Below are 17,425 nucleotides of genomic sequence, written 5' to 3'. Positions count from 1 at the left end.
AGCCTGTTGGGAGTTAGTCATGATATGGCTCGTATCCCAATTGATTAGCTACTACCTAGTCAAAAAAACAACTCACCTGAATATTAGTTATTAGAATAAGTTTCAGAATTATCTGTCTTGCTATCATAAATAGAAAAGTTTGGTGTAGCTCTTATATCTGGCCACTAGAGGACACTGTTTTTGCCTCAGAAGCCATGGTCAGTTTGATTCTCCAGTGAAATACAGTGGCTTTGTGTCGTTCCAGAGATCACATCCCTCTCTACAAGACAACCCTCTCTCATTTAAAATTCAGAATGAGTGAGAGCTTTCAACTCACGATAGTCGTGATGACTGCTGCAGCAGCTGAAGAAAGCAGCAGCTGCTTGAGAAGGCGGTAACGATCGTAGAAAGATTTCATCAGCGTCCGCTCCTGCCTGGTACTCTGAAGAATCGCAGATAGAAAAAGAGACACAAATAGGAACCACCTTGTTATTGGTGGTAAAACAGAAACAAGAGAAGCCAGTGGAGTAAGGAGAGAGAGAAGAGAACAACATGACACAACAGGAGTCATCACGTAAAACATAAGGGGAGCCACTGAGGCTGGTCTTACTGGTCGTCCATGCAGACTCTCAAAGTAGAGCAAACACTTCTGCAGGCTGGTCTTCTCCATAGTCATCTGGAAATGGGACATCTCCTGCACATACAGGAACAGGTAATCAGTCAGCGTTTATCCAGGTTTAGTAACACACAGATTTTCCCTCCAAGGCCAAGGAATCAGACCACAGAGCCTATATTACAATATCTGTGTGTATGTGTGTATGTGTGTGTGTATGTGTGTGTGTGTGTGTGGTGAAAGCATTTCTGCAACACTAACCTTAATACTGTCAGGCAGGCCAAGCTCTCGTTGTCTTTCCTTCAGTCTGTTGGTTATAATGTTGACCGTTTCCTCCACATTTGGCTTGTTGTTGCTGTTGTTGTTAAGTTGCTGCAGCTCAGTCCCTGTTAGTGCTGCCTCCCTCTGGTCTATGTTAGTCCGGCATGTTTCGGCTGATGAGCTGAAGTCTCCCTGCCCTCTCAGCCCCGCTTCTTCTGATTGTCTCAGCTTTAGCTCTAAAACATGACAGTTGTTCAGAAAAATATGGTGAGATGAAAACATGGACAAAAACAGGGGCAATGTGAATCTAAAATGTGTTGTTGCGATAATTCAGTGGTAGAAAACAATTAAGTACATTATCTCAAGTACAGTATTTAGGTACAGTATTTAGGTACTTGAGTATTTATATTTTATGCTACTTTATACTTCTACTCTACATCAGGTTAAGATATTACATTAAAACCATAAGATTTCAAAAAACAATGTATTGTCAAAAATTAAACCAGTGGTTCCCAACATTTTTGGCTTGTGACAAAAATCAGTCAGTGTCTACAGTAATTGGGCCCCTTGTGACATTTTAGACGCCATAAGTTGTTAGCAGTCCACCAAAGAATGGAGAGATGGTTTTATTTAAGAGGTAAAACTCATATCTTCACTATATTTCACAAAAAAACAATGATTATAATTGTCCAAAAAATGAATACAGATTTGTTTGTAGCAGAACTTTCTTTTTTCTTTTTTACTACCCTTTTAATAACATCACGACCTCTGCCATGTCATAATATGTCATTAATATGAGTAATTTTACTTTAAGCTGACTCTGTACTTTTACTCAAGCAAAGATGTGAATATGTCTTCTACCACTGCAATCATTAATAAATGTGTTCATGGTGTGGGTGTGTTTATTAACGGACCTTTAAGCTGCTTGCGACTCTTGATGAGCTCCTTCATCAGTCTGGCTACCTCTGGATGGGCTGTCTTGTCATTGTGGGCTGGCTGGAAAAAAACATTAAAATCACATCACTGACAGAACAGAAGTGTGTCTCTTGTACCTGGAACCTTTTTTTTTTTTTTTTAACTTTGTCCTTTGTTCCAGGTCTGAGTGGGTTCTAATTCTTACCAATATTTTGCTGTTCTGTAGCAACCCTATCAACTAGCTGACCAAGGATCCAGTGTGTAGCAAAATGTAATTTTTCCACTACACCAGTAGAGGGAGTAATTCACTCTTTTACGATGTGAGTCGTTTGCATCCACAACATCCTTTTAGAACTTAAATATATCTAATTCACACCCAGCCAGGAACACACACAAACAAGAAAAAAAGAAAAACCTCACCCATGGCTCTGTGAGAGCTTTTTGGTGGTTTCGGGAAAAAAAAGGCAACACTGAGCTTCCCACGCTGAGGCAATAACCAATCCAACCATGACTCAAGAGAATGACCAAGCAGCTCTGATTTCCTTCCTCACCTTATAGTGCTTCTCCTGTTCAAAACGCTCCTCAAAACGCCTGATCCTCTTCCTCAGGGTGTGAATGTGTCTGTTGAGCATTGAGATGGACACAGAGCCATCATCTAGCTCTGTATGGACACTACTGCGAGCCCTGGAGACAGAAAAGCGCACAAATCTATGATATAAGGACTCATAACATGCATTTAACCATTACCTAACATGGTAGCCATTCAGCAATCCTCCACTCTGCATCTGTACCACATTAGCACTGTGATATTTTCTTCTGATTTGAGGCCCAGCAGTATGGAACATCAAATTTGATACTATCCCATCTAAATAAATAAAGTGAGTGAAATTATTGAGGAGAAGTCCTTACATGCTTATGTGCTGGGAGCATGGTGGAGAAGGGGCTGCATCAGGGTCTAGGTTGTAGCGTAGGCTGTGACTGATGTTGGGGCAGCGCGGCGAGGGAACGGGGCAGTCGCTCGTCATAAAACAGGAGAGGAGTGGGCTGGTGTTAGGGCCCGGTGGGCTTGGCAGAGTGTCATTTCCTGAAATCCCCCCAGAAAGAACTGCAGTGGATAGGACAGGACTGGACTCTGATGAAAGAGGGGATGGGGTGTGTTCTGTAAGAGAGAGAGGAAGGCCAAAATATTAACTGAAATCTATAATCATTATTTTACTATTTATTAATAAATTATTTTATTTGAGTATGTTTGTCATTTTTATTTGACTTTATAAAGGAGGACAGATGGGACATAATGAGAGATGTGAGAGAGGGAGAAAAAGGTAGGTGTAGGTACGAAGAAAACAACGATTAAGGAAGGAAGGAACAGAAAGAAAGAAGGACAAATAGCTCTTTCTTATTCAAGCTACTCTTTTAAATATTAAGATTTTTATTTGGTCTGTGTGATATATACAATCAACAACAAATCTGAATGTTATTTATTTTTGGCAGTTAAAACCTCTACGGTTAAAAAACACTTGTTTCTTGCCAGAACTAGACATGCACATAAAAAAGGGCAGCAAGAAAAAAACATTGAGACTGTCACCAAAACATTGGTGCCTTGATATAATCAAACATGTGACATATTATTGACTACATGTACTAATTTCATCGCGTCACAGGCAGCTGTGCAGTGATGCAACAGTAACAGTATTATACCTTGGTGCACTATTATCACGAAAAGACACACCCAGCTCTGGGAAATGATGAAGCTCATAGCTCGCTGTCAAGATTTATTGACTGTTATTTTACATGCACCAAAGGAATTACAGCAGCTAGGAAGATGCTCTGAATAAAAACAGATTATGAATTAGATACTATAAATAAAGGCACTAATATATATATATGAAGTATGTATGAGACCCCCGAGCTGAAATTACTTTATTTTGAGGTGCTTTGGAGAATAAAATTCATCACTAGCAAATGGGCTTTTACAGCTTCTACATCATTTTCATCTTTCTCACGAAAAAACACATAACACAGGAAATTGATGAAACTTGATTATTAACATTTCAGTATATCACCGCTTGATTGCCATTGTCTTACCTGGCTGTGTTGAGTCATCCATGTGTTGATTCTGAGCAGGAGGTGACTGTGGTGAGTGGAGGGGCAGCTTGTGGGTCAGATACAGGTTCTGCTCTTCAGTTGAAAGAGGCTGTTGCTGGGCAGGCAGGTTATCCTGAGCTTGGGGGTCTCCCGGTGTTGGCAGGGGTCCCAAGTCAGCCTCCAGGGCTTGTAGCTTGAGGGAGGGGCTCTGGAAACAGAAGCAGAACATGGCTTCAGGGATGCAGACGGGCAGGGACAGGAGAAGTCAGAAAGATGTGATGTAGTTTGCCGAGGAGGGAGTCTTCAGCATTTCACAAACTGCTCAGGAATCTTGAGAAGTCCTGTAAAACTCTCTCCTATGAAAAGAAATATTCTGGCGCTGAAGAAGAGTTGCAAGATGAGGTGGTATGAGTCCTTCTTATAAAGGAATGAGTAAAGCTCTATGAGCAGGCTGCTTTCAGGAGTGGCTAAAAAACGAGGAACAAACTTCTCAAAACAAAAAAAGCAAATCTTTGCTCTTCCAGGGCTCCCAGTCAGTTACAAAAGCATAAATGGTCATTACAAGCAGCACAGCGGTGAGGTGGTCCATATTTTCAGTAATGCAAAAACCGACTACCAGCTACCTCTACTGTAGCTCTCCTCAGGTCTCTGTGCGACTAGAAACTAGTCAGCCAGCCAGGCACTCAACCAGCTCCACAAGAATCCCGCCGACTTCTCTCAGTCAGTGACTTCAATTCCTAATGTGCATCAGCATCCAGCGTGGGATCCCTGATGAGCAACACGCTGTAATTCCATTAGCAGTATTGCTGTGATTCTCAGATCCCCGGAACGGCGTGCTTGTGGGTGTGTGAGAGTACAGCTTGCCCCCAAAGAAAATTCCTAAATCCACATGGTTTTCCTTCTGACCGGCACTTCTGCTGCCCAACTGCCTCCACATGGATTATTCGTCACGCACGGAAGAAGGTGGGCGGCGGGTATACCGCTCATGTCGGGTGCATGTGGTGCGGGTGTGTGTGTGCAAGCGAGGAGAGAGGTACTGTATATGAGGAGGCGTTTCCACGGCAACGTTGTCAGACAGAGCTGTGGAGTCTATTTGATGGAGCTGCGAGGAGTCACGGAACGGTTTGCCTCGGTATGTGGGCGTGTAGGTGTATATGCACTGAATTCTGGTGGTGCTATGCAGAGTGAGAAAAATAAAAGATTTGCAGTTGAGCTGTGCCGAAACCATTCTGGGTTCAGCTTGCAATATAATATAATTTGGTTTAAGGGCATCTTTTTTTTTGCTCATTTAGGCACATTGACACCATTCTCAGTATCATCATCATCAACAGCAGCAGATAAAGGCTCAGCTTCTCCTTTCTCACCTTTCTCCTCAGCTGTTCATTCATAAAAAAAAAACTGTGTGCGTCACACAGAGGAGGTGGAAGGATGGAAGTGAGGGGGAAGGAATGAGGCTGTTATTACTGAGGCAAAACACCCACAGGCAAGTAAGCTCACACCTAGCAATACACATACAGGTGTGCACACAAGCACACACGCAAACAAACACACACAATCACTGGAGGCATCAGCCGTCCTGTTGTCATAGACACCCTCATCCTAAAGATAGTGTTAATTTGTGTATCCAAAAAGACCGTGGGGAAGGAGAACTTACGTCATACGTACTGTTGTTCCTGCCTCTGCAATCATTGTGTCTGTCAGGAGAACCACTACATCCTCTTCCTCCGCTCCCCTGAAGGAACAGACAGCACACGCACTGATGAAGTCCCACTCCTGAAGCACGCTTACTGACACACACACACAAGCGTGGGCACACAGCCATAAACGCGAAAAAATGTAGGCTAGAATGACACATACAGAGAGATCATGAATTTCTTTCTTTTTATCTTTTTCAGCAGACCCGGTTAGTTTTTCATCAACCATTAAAAACAGTTTCTTTAACAAAAGTAAAGACCAATATATTTTTGAGCTGAACTCTGAAGGAAATCATCGGTCCAAGTCGGGTAGCAAACATCATCCAACTAAAAGGGGCATCCTGAGTGTATTTTGTTAGCTACTGCTAAAAAATGTTCTTTTATTGTGGATTAATTTGGTAACCTCATTGTATGTCAGTCGTGGTATCAATGAAGACTAGCAACACAACCATTTAACACATTCCCTTTTTCCTCTGCCTGTGCTGTGGAATTAAATCAAACATTCATATCACTTTTAAACTTTGTTTCTTATCTAAAATATTAGGTGAACTCTATTTGTGGCTCTATGTGCATTAATGCGTTTCATTTTGCTAGCTCACAAGCCTAAGGCTACAACTCTGAGCCGTGGCTATGAGAGAATGATCCTCGCTGGCTTGAAATGAAATAGAAGCCTGTGGAAATAATTTGGAGATGGCACAAAGGTCTGTTTACCTTCCACTTGGACACTCTGCTTTTGTCTTCTGTCTTGTACTCCATGCAGCACAGCTTGCTGAAAAACACAATTCTGTCAACAACAGGCAAATACAATGAAATCACATTAAGTATTAGGTTGTTTTTTTTAAAGCAACAAAAACACTGTTTCCCTCTCTGGTTCACAGTCCATGTGACTTTAATACACATTGTGCTCTGTCTGCATTCATAATCAATACTGTATGAAACCTACTCAGAGGCAGGATCACCCCGTACTGTGTGTAGCTTTGAGGTTAGACGGTCATCTGGCACTGCCATTAAGGTTTTGGCCTATCCATGTCTGACACTAATAAGGTATAACACAGATGACCTGTCCTGTGGCTCTGTGGAGGCAGCGCAAACAGAAAGTCAGTGTGCCACCATGCTAGGCCAGCCTAATGTAGCTAGTTGGCCAGCTCCACGTGAGCCCCTGTGGCAAGTCAGTGTTATTTGGACTGGAATCATATCAAAACTATGACTGTGAGCTGCACACTGCTCCAATAACCTACTTCTCAACTGACTGCAGGGCAAAGAGATGAGCTGAACTGAGAGGAACCAAGCACGGGTGGAGGGGGACAAAAACAAGTGTAGCATCCAAAGGAATCAGATAAAATCTGAATCTGATCCACTTTAACTATAACTACAAACTCTGTTGTCTTTGATTTGAGATTATGTTTGAATCTGAGTTTAATTTCAAACAGCTGATTTGTATTAAACTGGTCATTTTTATTCCACTTGGATGTTATCTGTCAAAACCAACAAATGGCCACTGCTACAAAAACAATACATGCGGAAGCAAGAAAGGAAAATACATCTGCAACAAAATGCCATCTTGTGTAGTCTTCATGCAGACATTTTCTTCTCACCTCTCTGTGTGCTGCATCTGTCTTTGGGTTTTGTTCTGTGATTCATTCGCTATGCAGCAGTCTGAAATAGATGATATCTGCCCTGCATCCGTGGAAGCCTGAAACACAGTTCAGTCCATGTCATATAACGTTCCAGTCCCGCTGTGAGCTAAAAGATGTTCCACTTTAAACAATAAAAGCATAGTGCAGCGCACGCAGGAGGCATTGTCCTTTTTTAACATTTACTACATTTATATAAACGGAAATATAGTAATAAATGTGAACGACCATAGAAACAGTTGAATGATATTCACAGCTAGAGATGTTTAATGGGCTCGAGAAAGGGAGAAAAAGTAAGATAATGTAAAAGAAAAGAAAAGCCTAAAAAAAAAAAAAACAAAGAATGTGAGAGCAAGAAAATCAGCAATGCACACCTTTGAACAGTAATCTATGATGGGTGAAGAAGGTGTCTTTGTATTCTCGAGCTCATCAACTTCTTCCTCCTCTTTCTCCTTTGATATGGAGGTGAATAGTGGCATATTGTGCTGAGAAAAGGTCCTGTTGATAAAGAAACTGTAGAGTGACACAATTCCTAGATGTCATAGCAATGACAATGCATTGTACATTTGAGTTTTGAAGAAGGCAGATAGGGGGACGTAAAGGGGCATATGTTATCAACTGCTCAAATCATTTAAGGTGAAAAAAAAAATCCCCTATGAGTGAAAAAAGTAAAGACATATGGAAGAAACGCTCACCCTTCTGTGGTACACTCCAACTCTGGTGGCTCTCTCTGGATGCTTCGGTACGGTCTGCCCTGTGGCGGGCGCTCTGGCCCCGGGTCAGTGGGCCAGGAGAGCAGAGAGCTGGCCTCTGTACTTTCACTGTGCTCCTTCAGAACCTCCACGTCTGGAATCAGCTTTTGAATGTCAGCGCTGACGTCAGAGCTGGTTTCACAGCCCTGCGGCAGTGTGTCAGCACTATGGAGAGACAGACAGAGAGAGAAAGAGAGTGAGATAGGCAGATTGGTGCACACACAGGAGGAGATCAGAAGAAATTCTAATAAGACATTAACTAATGGCTTTATTGATGGTTAATAAATCACTTACTAATGCTTTATAGTGAGTAATGATGCATTAATAAGAACTACTATTCTGTAGCTACACATTTTGATAAAGTCCTTTAAGTTCATAACTTCTTAATAAATTAATTTTGGTCCAGATGCTCTGTGGCCCTTTTATCCAGAAGGAAAGTGGTTGAACGGTCTGTTGCAGGGGTTTTCCTGAAGAATAAAAGAGCTAGCTTAAAAGACAATGTCCAGAAAAAAATTGTCAAAGCAAATGGCGTCACATTGGAGGAGGATAAATACTAGGCATAGTGATTTTCACAGTCTGGCAACTCAAATTTAGTTTGAAGCATGCTTTATTTCTTATCTATAAAGCAATATAAAATATGTATTAACCATGAATACAATTCACAATACAGCGTGTTACGAGAAATTTGTTTCGAAAGGTGAAAACGACAAAAGACAGAAGAAAGAGACAAACAATGAAAAGGAAAAGAATTAGAGAGAGAAGAGGGGGGGCATCAAGGATAACAAGAAACTTTTCTAAAGACACAAAGATACTGATAGACAGGAATACAGTTCAGTATTGTATTAATCTGTGTAACACAAGGATAACATGAGTTAAGTCTGGAATGCCCAACAAATAACAAAAAACTTCTTGTCACTGCACCAAGTAGTTTGGAAAACAAACATCCAGCAGGTCATGAATGAGTGGTGCTTAATCTAATGCTACACCATGACACGTCTCATGAAGCTCTAATGAGCTGCTCCCAGCGAAAACAAGCACAACTGATTTGCCGCGACGTGAACCAAAAACAGCCCATCAGTCACGTACTTGCTTAAAGCCGTGTATGACTCCAGAGCTGTAACCTACAGCAGACGGGTCAGTATAGCAGCAGCGAGATACTAATGATAGCTGCTCAGGCCACCACTTAAAGAGTTAGCCAAACAAACAAACAGTCTACGTTCTGAGAACATTAACTACTTTTCTGCTTCAAGTTTCACTCCCATAAACATTTTTCATCTTAAGAGACCTTGGTCAGATGTAACAAAAAAACAACAAAGCAAACTCTGCACGGATAACTAGGATAGACAGACACAAGCTGCAGGCAAATGTAAATGTAATATAAACAATGTAAAGTGATGCACAAATTAGCTCCTGCTTCTCGAACCACAGATATCTTTGTTGGTAAATAACTGCACGCTAAAAATAGTTTCATGCATTAATGACCACTGCTCTCAAGCAACTACATTTCTTTTTTGTGTCTAAGACCGCTTTGCATTAATCTCACTCACTTGTGGTGGACTGTAGACCCATGGTTGTTGTTACTGATGCTGAAGCAGATGAGACAAGAAAACATCCTTTACCAGAACGTCTAAACTTACAGAAGTCTGGCATTACATGTGACAGTGAACAGCTTGCTGCTTTGGAGGGATGGAAAAAAGCCAAAGACATAAAGAAAGGAGGGCACAGATGTTGAGTCCTTGATGGTCAACATTACGACTGACACCCGCAGGCAAAGAGCTGACCCATCACCTTCAATTACCCGTGCTCACACGCACACATGCACACACACCTTACGTAAAAATGCACATACAGACACAGATATAAACTCGCATACAGCAGCACTTAGTCATATTTGAGGTTAACAATACCAGCTCTAGCACTGTAATATAGGTGGAAATAGGCCAGAGAGGCTGGGACAAGAACACACACACAAATTGCACTCAGCTGCATACATTCACACTCAAACACAAGTTTAAATACTGGCTGATATGCACAATCAGAATTACAACTGAGAAGTTCAATGCTGATTTTTAAAAAGCGTGACTACATAGGGAAGATTGTTCATGCGTATCAACCAACAAACCTCACTATATGAAATATATTTGTTTAACTATATATCTAGACTTCATCTGAAAATTGATAATTTTATGAATACATGAAATTACTGATGTGAAAGGGACATTTATTGTAAAATCTTTTTCAAGTAATTAGCTTACTGAAAACCCTTTGTCCTTTTTCCCTAGAGATAAATATCTTTTTGAAATATGATCTTGTGTAACTGGTAGAACCAGAAAGCATGGCACCTTTTTTGAAATCCAAGCCTTTGTGGGTATAATTAGACTAGAATCAATATGGACTGTGACGTCAGTGGGAAGCACAGCGGTCCAGACATGGCCAGACGGAACAACATGCAAATCATAGACATGTTTGCAGAAAGCAAAAACATCCCAGTGACGAATCCCAGTCTGATGTGCAGAATCAAATAACCAAAAAAGGTTCCATTCTTTATGCTAAATAAACCTAAGTCAAACATTTTTAACAAATGAACCATGACAAATGGGACTACCTGTTCTGGATCCTGCGCTGCTGCTGTGTCCATGAAGTTAATAAATAAATACAAGAACAAAATACATTTTCACACCCCAATATAGTTATTTGATCTGGACCCCTTCATTAGGTTGAGGAAACGAGGAAAGGCTGTGTGCCTTTCAGACAGTATATTAGCTTAACATCTTAATTAACACTTGGAAGCGGCGAGAACACACAAAACTGGCATGGTATGAAGCTTGGCACTCCTCAGCAGGTATGACAGATTTTACCTCTTAGGATCTAATATCTGTAGGCGTGTGTGTGCAGGAGTGTCCACATGTGTCTATGTTGTATAAAATGATCTGAGATGATGCGCACACAAATGGTGCATAAAGGCTGGAAAAGAACAGTCTCCACAGTCTATACAGATTTACCTTTTCTTGCTCTGGGCTACATGGAGATAGTGTCTCAGTGTCTTGTTATATTATATTAGTCATTTGGCCGGTGAGAAGTTGGACTGAGTGATGTCTTCTCTTTAAATTGACACAAGCCGGTAGTTTAAGTACGGTCTGGTCAGTCTGACATCTGGCTGCAATGCTGCTGCATTTGAATATTTCTGTGACCTTCATAGGATTTTACTGGTAATACCTAGCAATATATTCTTGTTTTCAAATAACATCTTCATGATCATGAGTTCCACTGAGGACAGACCTTTTATACCACAAAGTCACAAAGTCAACAGAACCACAACAAAAGCCTGCTTACAATGTGTTTTTATCCCCAGTAGCTTCAGCAGAACTCCCATCCACACACAGGGAACAAATCAAGATACCAGGCACACAACAATAGTCACATACGTGGGTGACTGCTACAGAATTAGCAAGTGCACGTGAATGCCATGTCACATGCTGACGAGGGGCGGACAAAAATAGAAGATATATAAATGTAATTTAACGTCTGTTTGGCAACCTTGCTGCAACCCACGTTCACAATTTAAAAATAGGAAATAGCATAGTAGCCTCCAGGTTCTGTGAGTGGGAAAAGTTCCCCACAAGCAGATGGCTGTCAGTGTGTACATTCTGTCTGGGGGACCAATTTGCCATTGTTGTCCTACTCTGCTCCTTCAAAAAGTAAAACCGCAATGCTATTTTGACTTGCCATTAGACTGAAAGGCCAGTCAGCGGGCTGTACAAGCAACAACACTTTTCCCTGTTGACTAGCCAGCAGTGTGTTGCACCTGCCTCAGGCTATTAAATGTAGTTTAATAGTCTTGAATATCTAATTATCATTAATTTGTCTACTTCTCCTTTTCTCATTAAAGCATCAATCAAATGTGGAGCTTCTATATTCTATTGAGTATTCATAACCTTTTTTATAGGGAGACATCAAAAAATACCTGAAGAGCTGAAAAATATCACAAGTTTGACAGAGGCTTGGTGTCAAAGACAGCAGTGATGTCCTTCGATTCGATGTTCCCTTCCCCATGGAAGCACGTTTAATGAAACGATTAACACTAATGAAAAGCTCTAGTTTCCAGGGAAGAAGTGGGGCTGTCTAACAATGAATAAAAAGCGATACAGTTTGACATCTTTGTGACTTCCATGAACAGAGTGTAAGAGGCCTCCAGAGGTTGGCCTTAATCCCCTGTGAATGATGTCTCAGCCTTATCACTAATGATACAACCATTAACCTGACAACTGACTAAACGATGCTGTATATAGAGTGAAATGCTATGGGGAAAAAGGTCAGGTCCTAATTATTCCCGCAGGACAAGATATGTAAAGGGAGAGTCTTGTGTATATTCACACCACAAGAATGACCACTGATATTTTAGCTAAGGCAAAAAAAACGTTTCAAAACAACTACATGGGAATAAGTCATTAATACTATCTATCTATCTTGTGCAGTTACAAAGTTACTGATCCTAAAATGATGACAGTACCTGTTGAGCTGAGATCGTATTCCTATTGTTTGGTCAAAAGCACTCATCGCTGGGACAGAAGCTGTCTCTCCTTCCAACCTCTCCACACTATTCAGCTCTGAGCGACAGCTATTGGGTCGGACCTACCAAGGACAACAAGAGTGAATACACACATACCACTATAGAGAGATAACAAGCAATTTTTTGCATTTTCACCAAATTAAATTTAAGACACCACATTGTGCAATTTAAAAAACATTTCACAGTCATTCTGGTCAAAGAATGACAGAAAGCCAGTAGGGACAATAAGGCTTGCAATTATTTTTTAAGGGTATGACTTTATTTATATTTATAGCACATTTTTTTGTCATTACTTTGCAGCTATATATAACAATAATACCTAGTAATATTATTAATCAATTAACATAACCTGCAACCAGATAAGTATAAGGTGACGGATGAATGGTTTAAACAATTAAAAAATAATTAATCTAAATTAATTTAAGCATTATACATGTGTATAATGTCTCATGACAGCCTGCAGCCGTCTCACTGTCTATGAATGGGAGATGGTGGCCCTGTAGACCAAATAGCTCTGTTTGTTGGTAAGTGGTCTGATTCCACCCCTACCGATGTAATCAAGTGTAAAAAATGAAACTTAATCGATGATGATGGTTCACCTCAAAGTGCGAAAGAGCAGACAGAGTAGGGGGAGTCGGGGAGGAGGAGGCGGTCGAGGATGCCACTGTGCCCTCGGCTGGGACTGGAAGGAGAACGTTCTGATGCCGGAGAAGATGGAGCAACAGGGCGTTACTCACACTCTGCTCCTCCAGCATCCTGGGTCCTGATGGAACACTGCATAAAGAGGAGACAGGGGAACAACAACACAATGTCACATGTACTGTGTATTCAAAGTGGTAGTGGCTGTAGTGTGTTGTAACAAACATAATGGAAAAGGGTTCCATCTAGTGGAAGGTCATACGCATCAGTGAACTGAGATGAAAATTTCCCATTGGCGAAAATAAACAGCTTGTAAATTCTCACTTTCTGCTCACTGATTTATAGATATGTGCGTGTTATCTGGTCATAACATTCACAACACAAAGGTAAGCACCACCTCTGGCCAAAATAATCTTCACATGTTGACCAGGAAGCAGCTTTTTGTTTTTAACATGGCATGCCATCCATGCTGCCTTTTTAGGTCCGATGTATACACGGTAGGTAAAGGTTGACATAGCATACATACAGTGAAGAAAATTTGAGTAGCAATATGTTTACAGTTCAGGCAGATCAAGGGAATTATGGGACAAAACAGATGCATACGAGGGCAACAGGCTGTTTAGAAAGAGGCTTAGATGACAAATATGCATGACTATGGTGTTACAGTGTCTTTCCATCTCATTTTGTCTTAATTTGATAGCAATATTATTAAAATCTTGGAACGAGCTCAAACAACAACAACAACAAAAACAACAATGTACTGGGCTAAATGGTAGCTTTGTTCAGCTGGACATGTTTTGCAGCATGTATCTCTCATTCAGTCTCTAATCTTTTTCATTCATACCATTATACTGTTCCTCTCTTCCTCTGTTCTGATGCCTGTGGAACCAGAGGGAAAAGCAGCTACCGCAAACCAAACCCACCCCCAACTTTTTCCAGGCCTCTGCTGCCAACTCCACACCTCCTAACCATCTCCTCTTCCCCTTGCTATAATCATCCAACATTTTCCCCACATATGCAGAACTTCACGGCACGACTACTACCACATTCCACTGACATGCCGTTAACTTTCGGAGAAAACAGGGATGACACAGATGAGACTGGGTGATCAAGGGATGGGGGAACAGTTGAAAAGGGTGTTGGCTAAATAGTCTTTTCCACTGTGGCAGAAACTGAACACAAGTCTGATTGTAAGTGTGTCTCCCTAGAGACAGTGTTTGTTTACACCGATAGCTGAGTTCTGTAAACAGGAGGGGAGAAGCCAACGACAAAATCCTGTTATATCAGTCTGTCTTTTTGTGTGCCATGCTCAGCGTTATCAACCACAATCCACACCCATTTCCTTGGTGACAAACCCGTCTCGCCCCCAAATTACCAGTGTAGCTGTGAAAAACACAACCACTTGCTAATGAACTGGGCCAGACACTTTGTAGGTTGCTCTCATGACAAACAGTGTTTTTGTTTTGTTTTTACGCCTGGATCTGACAAAGACAAGCTTGAACATAATTCACTTCCAGTAACTGTGAAGGGAACATTTGCGCTTTTATTTGTTGAACTCTAGTTTGTTCTTGATCATACCTTTAGAGAAATCTCTCCAAGTGTGAAAACCATCATTTTAAAATATACTTTCTTAAAGTTATACCACTGTCTAACCTTAAGAAAGTCACAAGTCACTAAACTGTCTGCTCGTGTGGATCCTTATGTCCCAGTACAGGTCTGGATAAGATTTGAATGTGGCATTAACAACAGCAACTTACTGGAATATGCAAGGCCCAAAGATGGTTGCCAGATTTTCCACAGGCATGTGATTTGATTGGCTGTGAGCAGCCACTCTGGACAGGAAGTGGATGAGGTAAGACAAAATAAGGAGGTTGTCAGCAGGGAGGTGGCAAAAATTTTCTCTGAGAGAATGGTTCATCTCGGCCTCATTAGCATATCCTAAAAATAAGCAAAAACATCACAGCAGTATTTATTAACATGCACTTCAACCACTAGTCTTTGGTATCTATGAAGATACAGTATATAACAGGTCTCAGATTCATATTAGTTGGTATGTTAAGCACATTTAGGCCTTAAACATAGCATGAGATTTAAGAATATAAGCAGCCTAATACAAGTAAACCACCCCATTATCACCATGCAATTATAAAATAACATAGTATAAAATTCACACCAAATAACACTTTTAAGACTCATTTGAGCATTTGTCAGTAGCATTTAACTGAGTGAATAATGAATTGGTTCCTCAAAGCACAATCACTGTATTAAGTAATACTTGAAAACCCTAGCGGTGTCTACTGTTGCTGTACTTTGAGGAAAACACAAAAGGTGACCTCTCAACTCTGTTAATTTCCACGTCTACTTTCCTGTTGTCAAAGCAAAGATTTGTTTCCTTTGTGGAAGAATTAGTGTTGAAAAGGTGGAAACATGCAAAAAACAAACATCCCACAAGTTATTTTCCTGACTTTAATCATTTAACCTTTAATCCACAATTTAGAGATAAGAATCATCTAAATTAAAATGACCTTCATCAACGTCTGTCTCCAGAAAATGCAGTGTTCATCTTTTCTTCATCTCCAACATTATAGATTCATTTAATGAGTGTATATAGCAATTATTCTAGATGTTATTTTCTGGAAATTTACATATAATTAATAGTAGTACAAGACTCCAGTTGTATTACTAATGAATACTTTATATTCAACATCATACAGTTCAGTTTTTTTCCCCTTAAGAGTTTTGATGTTCTCTAACCACACTGCCCAAAGAAACTGTCCAAAAAACATAACATTTGGTTATCCTGAATTGTCTTCAATGATTAAAATTACCTGATGACTCACTTTCAGCTCATTCTTTTTACATTAAGGTAGCCTCATAACTATGTTATTCTTTAGGACATGCTCACCTCCCTTATCTTTTCAAGATTGGTTAAAGAATATTGATGCTGAATACTCAACCTCTTGCTAAGGGACATGTCAATTAAACAGACGTCTGACCTATACTGACAGTTTCTCTACTGTGCCACTCTCCTGTCCTGTTTAATGCTGTACTGTAGCTCTCAAATGGTGTCCAGAGGTACGGTCACTTATTGATTGAGCTAAGCAGCGCCTTGCTCAAATCTAACACCAATAGCACCAATAGTACCTGTGAGGCACAGAACCAGCTGTTTGCGCTGGGGTTCGGGAACTATGGGGATGGGCAGCTCCCGAAGGAACAGTTTGAGGAGCGAGGCCACAGTGGGGACGTCCTCCTGCAGCTCTAGGTCCACCCTCTCTCCCCGGTCCCACCGCTGCCTCAGCTGCCTGGTCCGCACCACCGAGCCACACAGACGGAACAGACCTCTGTGGTGCATTCCTGTGATGACGAAATAGATTCAGGTAGTACACATACAGGCGATGTTTGAGTATTGTTTTGAGTTGAGAGAGTGAGAGAAAGAAAGAGGGATGGAAGACAGAAGAGAGATGTATAGGATAATGACATGAATCAAAGAACTGCAGAGGGGTCACGGAACAAAAAAAGCAAGGATGTGCCTAAATTACCATTCTTATCCAGGAACTCCACCATGTCTCTTAGCACAAGAGGTATTCCACAGACCATCTGCCTGTCCTCCCTCAGTGTTTCCAGAGAAACACCAAACACACACCTGTTGGCCAGTTCAGGCTCTGAAACCAGAGTGGGAGCAGTGGGTTCTGGGCTGACCTTAGCAGTGGTCCTCAGGATTCTCACTGAAGACGGGTCGCTCTGCATGGAAAGAGGACATGCAGCAGAAATCTAATAGTTCCATCCTTAAATCACATTCCTGGATGAAACAACATATGGCTAACGTTAACTAAATTATAGCCGGGCTCAAACATTATATTCCCATGTTATAACAACAGTTGGCTGTCTTTTTGCTCTGGCTAATATTAGCAGTAATGAATTTTGCAATCAGCTCGAAAACACCGAAGAATGTAAAAGGATAGCAACTTACTGCTACCCGCAGCTTCACTTACACAGAGCGACACTGAAGCGCTTGCTCCCATTTTTCAGCTCATCGGACCGGCACAGCTCTCCATTTTTATACGTATCTTTCCCGTCCTCGACATGATGCTCCGCTCTCAGACTACCAGAAAGTCCGACGCATGAGGAGAAATTACTGCCATCGCCATCACATCTCACAAGCTTACAATAAGTGAAACATACTGTTGTTAACAAGGAGAAGGCTTAGCTTACTTTACCGCCAGTAACACTAGCTCCCCGGACGTGTTTATGTTGCTAGTCATGTGACACAAGTGTAACCATGA

The 17,425-nt window shown here is 41.1% G+C and overlaps 1 protein-coding gene across 2 annotated transcripts in view; it reads right to left on the bottom strand.

Moving 5' to 3' along the window:
- LOC123984190 (protein FAM13B-like) overlaps nucleotides 1-17,425 on the bottom strand; it is a 20,372-nt gene extending 2,947 nt beyond the window's left edge. The window contains exons 1-19 of one of the 2 annotated variants that reach the window (XM_046070939.1): nucleotides 17,355-17,425; nucleotides 17,135-17,244; nucleotides 16,682-16,883; nucleotides 16,287-16,496; nucleotides 14,900-15,080; nucleotides 13,103-13,277; nucleotides 12,444-12,565; nucleotides 7,877-8,098; nucleotides 7,556-7,679; nucleotides 7,143-7,240; nucleotides 6,259-6,316; nucleotides 5,508-5,585; nucleotides 3,854-4,061; nucleotides 2,678-2,927; nucleotides 2,320-2,452; nucleotides 1,768-1,849; nucleotides 854-1,089; nucleotides 590-673; nucleotides 317-421 (exon numbers count right to left, since the gene is read on the bottom strand). In XM_046070939.1, the coding sequence (XP_045926895.1) occupies nucleotides 317-421; nucleotides 590-673; nucleotides 854-1,089; nucleotides 1,768-1,849; nucleotides 2,320-2,452; nucleotides 2,678-2,927; nucleotides 3,854-4,061; nucleotides 5,508-5,585; nucleotides 6,259-6,316; nucleotides 7,143-7,240; nucleotides 7,556-7,679; nucleotides 7,877-8,098; nucleotides 12,444-12,565; nucleotides 13,103-13,277; nucleotides 14,900-15,080; nucleotides 16,287-16,496; nucleotides 16,682-16,883; nucleotides 17,135-17,164 (2,598 nt within the window). In that variant the 5' untranslated portion in view covers nucleotides 17,165-17,244; nucleotides 17,355-17,425. Of the gene's footprint in view, nucleotides 1-316; nucleotides 465-589; nucleotides 674-853; nucleotides 1,090-1,767; nucleotides 1,850-2,319; nucleotides 2,453-2,677; nucleotides 2,928-3,853; nucleotides 4,062-5,507; nucleotides 5,586-6,258; nucleotides 6,317-7,142; nucleotides 7,241-7,555; nucleotides 7,680-7,876; nucleotides 8,099-12,443; nucleotides 12,566-13,102; nucleotides 13,278-14,899; nucleotides 15,081-16,286; nucleotides 16,497-16,681; nucleotides 16,884-17,134 lie in introns of both variants that reach the window. The other variant, XM_046070940.1, reaches the window with a different exon arrangement.

This window comes from Micropterus dolomieu, linkage group LG15 (genome assembly GCF_021292245.1).
Source record: "Micropterus dolomieu isolate WLL.071019.BEF.003 ecotype Adirondacks linkage group LG15, ASM2129224v1, whole genome shotgun sequence".
In the NCBI taxonomy this organism is placed as follows: Eukaryota; Metazoa; Chordata; class Actinopteri; order Centrarchiformes; family Centrarchidae; genus Micropterus; species Micropterus dolomieu.
This window is presented reverse-complemented; position numbering and strand designations above follow the sequence as displayed.